General features: G+C 39.2%; 1 protein-coding gene across 1 annotated transcript; it reads left to right on the forward strand.

Moving 5' to 3' along the window:
• The first annotated feature begins 319 nt into the window (after positions 1–319).
• Positions 320–4,940, forward strand: copz1 (COPI coat complex subunit zeta 1). The gene is made up of 9 exons (XM_083974993.1): positions 320–430; positions 903–971; positions 2,026–2,107; positions 2,204–2,295; positions 3,056–3,111; positions 3,210–3,287; positions 3,414–3,465; positions 3,554–3,592; positions 4,307–4,940. Exons 1-9 carry the CDS (start codon positions 362–364, stop codon positions 4,352–4,354), a joined length of 585 nt encoding a protein of 194 aa, XP_083831119.1. The 5' UTR covers positions 320–361; the 3' UTR covers positions 4,355–4,940.
• The last annotated feature ends 557 nt before the right edge of the window (positions 4,941–5,497 follow it).

A 5,497-nucleotide genomic window follows, 5' to 3' on the forward strand; every position in this document is an offset into this window, starting at 1 on the left:
TGTTTCACAGTGCTAAGTCGCCTACATGTATTCCCTCTTTTTTGATGTAGGCTCTTTCAGTGTAAACATGGTTACTTGAAAAAAACATTGATCCCCACTTTATTTGTTCACACTCCACTCATCTCCTCTCCTCTCTAGCATTCACAAAACAACATTTTATTTGCCTTACTGCTGTTCAAGCTTGTAGCCTATTACTTTTAGAGAAGTCGAGTGTGGATCAGATGTCAATAACACACGGTAGCCTAAATTAAATGTATTCTCCCCTGGCTCCCCTCCCTTCAGGAAACTGCCCTTTGCCCTCTACGCATGACGCGTCAGAAGAGAGACTGTCAGCCAATGGGAGAGCCTCGTTTACTGTAGTATGACGTCGGCTACACATAGCCTGCTAGCTGGTCTGCTAACGAGAAACAAGATGGATTCTCCCATACTGGTAATATTAATTCTTGTACTTACTTTACACAGTGTACGTATCATGATTCCGTGTTTCGTCTATGAGTGTGTCACACAAAATGTTTGTTTGGAGTTGTCTCTCGAAAAGTGGTAGTTGACTGTCGGTTTAACTGGTGTTGGCTGTGTCGGCTAACCTGCTAGCATCGGTTAGCTTGTATACGTTGATCGGTGATGTGGAAGTGTCATGTCTTCCCTTTGACTTCTCGACTACTTGTCTGACTAATTGTCCCAAATACTAATTGTTTCAAATACTGTTCACGTTGTTGCAGACCGATTTGACTGTATTTGTTTCATTCATTTGGTGTCTGCGCCCGTCGTAGTTTTTTTTAACTAGCTAATCTTTCGCTTCTGACCACTGTTTGTTGACTGCAGCCACTTTACTTAACCTGGAGTTATTATACGACTCTGGTGTGAATTAAACAAAGTAGTGCGTTTGTTTGGTGTCTTCACAGGAACCATCCTTATACACGGTGAAAGCAGTTCTGATTCTCGACAACGATGGAGACAGGCTGTATGCCAAGGTATGATTTAAGCTATTGTGCAATAAAATTATCCTCAGTGGTTAAAGTTTTCTCCAACATTTGCTCACTGGCCCTCTCATTTACGTTTAACCGCGGGGAAGTTTTCTTCCCCCAGCATAATCCATTTGCGGGACCAATGATATAACTGAGTAATAATTACAATTTTACGATCATAATTGAGGGCAGACATAATTCTTCTGATTAATAAGTAACTTATGTTGGCTGGATATTTATGTGTTATTAAGGATATTCTTTGATATACTGTAGGCCTATGCTTTGTGTTGCCAAACAAAACTTGTTTATTATTAGTGTGACGGAGCCATGTATTGTCATTCACTATACAGTATATTAGTGAAGAGTGGCATAAACTAAGGCAAATATGCTTGTTGGACAGGGTCATCCCTGTCTCATGGGTCCATATTTTTCATATTGTCGACAAATCACTAAAATGAAATAAAACTAAAAGATTAAAATCAGCAATTAATTGATCCTACTAAGTATAACCTAAGTATTCAAAGCCTAGTCCATCGTATTCACCACTGCCAGTAGAGCTCATTGTTGTCCAAAACTATTACCTTTATACAGACACACCTAAAAGCCACTATTTCTCTGGACCACATGATCCTTTATTATGATGAACATGGGTTCTCGTCATTAAGTAATATTCATATAGCAGCAAATCTGCTGCTGAAAATATTTACCAACAAATGCATCACTTGCTTCTCCTGACTGAATATTGTTTGCCAAAATACTGCCCAGATGGATTAGGCAATAATTAAGCCTTTAAGATTAATTAAATAAAACCACATTTCTATCACCTACTCCCAATATATTTATTTTCTCACTTGGAAGGAATGTACTTGGGTCTGAATAACACACTGTTGATTTTGATCTGTTTGCTCTGTTTGGTTTTTGAACAATAAAGGGGAAATACAGAATATCAGCAGCTTTATATTTTAATAGAAAATTAAACAAATTAAAGTGTTATGTGGGTTCTTAGGTCCATTCAAACCCTAACCCTATGATAACATCTTTGAATTCAATGTATTTGCAGTATTATGATGACACATACCCGACAGTGAAGGAGCAGAAGGCTTTTGAGAAGAACATATTCAACAAAACACACAGGACAGACAGTAAGATATATTCATTATGTTTAATACAGTCACTGTTCTTCCCATAGCACATGTATGAAAACACTGTATGGTTGTTTACTTTTTGTGCTCCCTTAGGTGAGATAGCGTTACTTGAGGGCCTCACTGTCGTCTACAAGAGCAACATAGACCTCTTCTTCTATGTAATTGGAAGTTCCCATGAAAATGAGGTAAGGTTAATTTAAGAACTTTAATCAGTCATAGGAGACCAGACAAACTTTTTAGCAATGATATTTAGCCTTGTGCAATAAGAGATTTCAAAGTAGTAAAACACTTAGACGCTTGTACAGTCTCATCTGTCTCTTATTAGGTTTTATTTTACACCTCTACTCAAACATTTGACAGTCTGTAGTGAATGATTTGCAGTAATTTGTGTTTATTTTGTGTTTGTTTTTTTAGCAAGTGAAACTTGTTTTTAAAACTGATTATGTGACCTGCTGAGCATTTTCTTCTTAATTTGATGCACGGATCATTTGTACTTCCACATGTCGCTATTCTTTTTTTCTCCCCATTGTCGTCTGTAGTTACATTGCACAACAACGATCAGAAATTGAAAGACATTGTGCGCCTTCCTATTGAAAAATGTTGTGAACACACCATAAAAAGTTATACTTACCTCTTGTATTTATTTATTTATTTATTTATTTATTTTACCAGGTTTTCTCTTGAGATTAGATCTCTCTTTTCCGTGGGCGACCTGGCCAAGAGGCTGAACTGGTGCACAACAATTATAAAAACAACTGATAATAATAAAAAATAAAATAATTGATATAACAATACAAACATTTCATCATTCAAGAAAGGTGCACATCTCTGTTTGTTTATGTTTTATAAGAGCCTTGAATTCAGGATTTTTTTTTTTCCCCTGGTTAAAATTGTTATCCCATTAAAAAAAGAACAGATTCACATATATTGTTTTGTTCTCAACAGCTAATGCTCATGGCTGTTCTAAATTGCCTTTTCGACTCACTTAGTCAGATGCTGAGGTATGTGTTGGCAGCTGTTATTTATTTAAAGCAAATATTATTTTTCTATCTGTGTCTGTTGAATTAGGCTTTATGTATAATTTTGTCTTTTTCCATAGAAAAAATGTTGAGAGAAGGGCTTTGTTGGAGAATATGGAGGGGCTCTTCTTGGCTGTGGATGAGATCGTGGATGGAGGGTAAGTAAGAACCCAGCCCCTTAAAACTTTAGTCGTTTTAACAAGAGGTGACTTCTACACTGTCAGTGCAGCCTTTTTCTTTTGTATGACAAACTGTTGGTTTTGTCTCTTTGCTGCCTCCTGCAGGGTGATCCTAGAGAGTGACCCACAACAAGTTGTGCACCGCGTGGCCCTCAGGGTAAGCCTCTCCTCCTCTCCTCAGAAATATTCAGCAAAGTTTAGTGTTGCTTATGTCAGCTATAAACATACCGTTATTGTTCCTGCAGGGGGATGATGTGCCTTTGACAGAGCAGACAGTCACCCAGGTGAGAAAAACATCCCCGCCTTGATCTTCTCTCTACTATAAAGTTTAAAAGCTCCATTAGTTTATTGAAATTACTTCAGAACCTGTAAATACAAGGTCGTTGTTATGGCATCATTCCCCTCCACCCACACTTTGTCACTTGCCTCTGGGTTGTCATATATTGCATCCTCTTACACACATGACGGTGTACGTGATTACTAATTATTTTTGCGGTAAGGTGGTATGTAGCCAACAGTGGTTCCTGCGCTTAACTTCTAACATGAGTCTGTCTGTGTGATTGAGCTGTTGTGATTAATGTTGTCATTTAAGAGGCCTGAGACTGGCTACCACCATCCCTCCTCTGGCTGAGATTAATGGCTGTTCCCAATCCCCATGCTTTATGATTATGCTTCAGCCTTCATTCAATGAATTAAGATGATTAATTAGATCATGCGTATTTTTTCCCCATTTCCATCACTAGTTGTTCCTCATTTCCTCTTCTTTTTTGTAATGGGCATATGCAACTTTTTCCATTCCTCTACCTCATCAACAAGATGCAACTTGTTATAACGTGTGTGTATATATATATATATATATATATATATATATATATATATATATATTTCGTTTTATTTTATTGATGCTTTTTCTCCTCCTGGTTTGTCTCGTGTTACTTACAGTTAAAATTTTGTAATTGGGGATGTTCCACTTGGTCTAAGCTTGTTTTCCTCCACAGGTTCTTCAGTCTGCCAAAGAACAGATCAAGTGGTCGCTCCTACGATAGTCACTCCTGCCTAGCACCCACCAGTCTGTCAGTGAGCCGCTGTTCAGCCCAGTCTTCATGGCACTGATCCACATATTCCTTTTCCTCCGAGTTCAACTTCCTCAATCAAAGCTGTGAGGAGTACCACTGGCAGATCCAGTCGCACTCCTGGGACTACTGCTTGATAAAAGTTTCACTTCCCTGTTATTTTTTTTCTTTCTGTTTGTGCAGGCGTGCATTGTATGGCTTAATCCTAAGGATGAGATATGGTGTACATTCCAGTGTCAGGGTTGGCCTGTTTTCCTATGTATGTTTGTTTTTTGAATTACAGGATCAAGGTGTTTATTGACCAGATCTATTACTCCATAAAACATCGATGAACCTCATCTTAGCCTGCCACAACATTCCATGTGTCTCCAGGAACAAGAATTTCATTCAGTTTGGCGACTGCTTCAGATTACTGTACTAAGTATTCAGTCACTATCTCTTTCACTTCATGTATATGACCATTATGATTAGAAAAAGTGTACGACTAGTACTGTAATTATACCACTGATCACAGAGGGGTTTTTTGCATTCTGTCGCCAAATAAAATTGTTTGTTGTTACGGGAATGCGAACATCTGCTCCATGCCTCCATACTACCTCGTGTGTTGAACACCGGATTCTTCTTAATCTTTGAACACACACACACAGCATTTTTAAAATCTGCAAATTGAGCAGGTTTCTAAGGGTGCACTCACACTAGGGCCAGTTGTTCCGTACCGTGCAGAAGCACGAATGTTAAGTGACACGCGGTTGCAGAAAACGTGATGGAGAACGAACCCGAAGTGCAAGTGTACCGTGCTCAAGCACACCTCTTCCAACCGTGCCATGCCAGGGAAGTGCACCCTACTCAAGCACGGTACACTTGCACTCACACTAGCCATAGAATAGAATCCGGACTTTGGGGGGCAAACGTGCTTGGGCACTGTACGATTGCCTAGTGTGAGTGCGCCCTTAGATCTACTGTTTACTTAGCTCAGACTTGCCCAGCTCTTTGTTCCTTAGGACTGGAGCAAAAGCCAGTCTCACTAGAACAAGGGCTCCATCTCCTGGTGTCTCCAGCAAAGTGCAGAGGTGAAGATGCACAATAGCCTACAACCGACACTAAAGACAGAAAGGG

The sequence above is a fragment of the Trachurus trachurus genome (genome assembly GCF_905171665.1).
Source record: "Trachurus trachurus genome assembly, chromosome: 7".
NCBI lineage: Eukaryota > Metazoa > Chordata > Actinopteri > Carangiformes > Carangidae > Trachurus > Trachurus trachurus.

Bases quoted from the DNA above. Each gene is read 5' to 3' on its own strand.
- copz1 (XM_083974993.1), top strand. From the start codon at position 362: ATGACGTCGGCTACACATAGCCTGCTAGCTGGTCTGCTAACGAGAAAC. The intron at 431-902 runs GTAATATTAATT...GTGTCTTCACAG, and splicing joins AGATGGATTCTCCCATACTG to GAACCATCCTTATACACGGT. The intron at 2,296-3,055 runs GTAAGGTTAATT...TGTTCTCAACAG, and splicing joins GAAGTTCCCATGAAAATGAG to CTAATGCTCATGGCTGTTCT.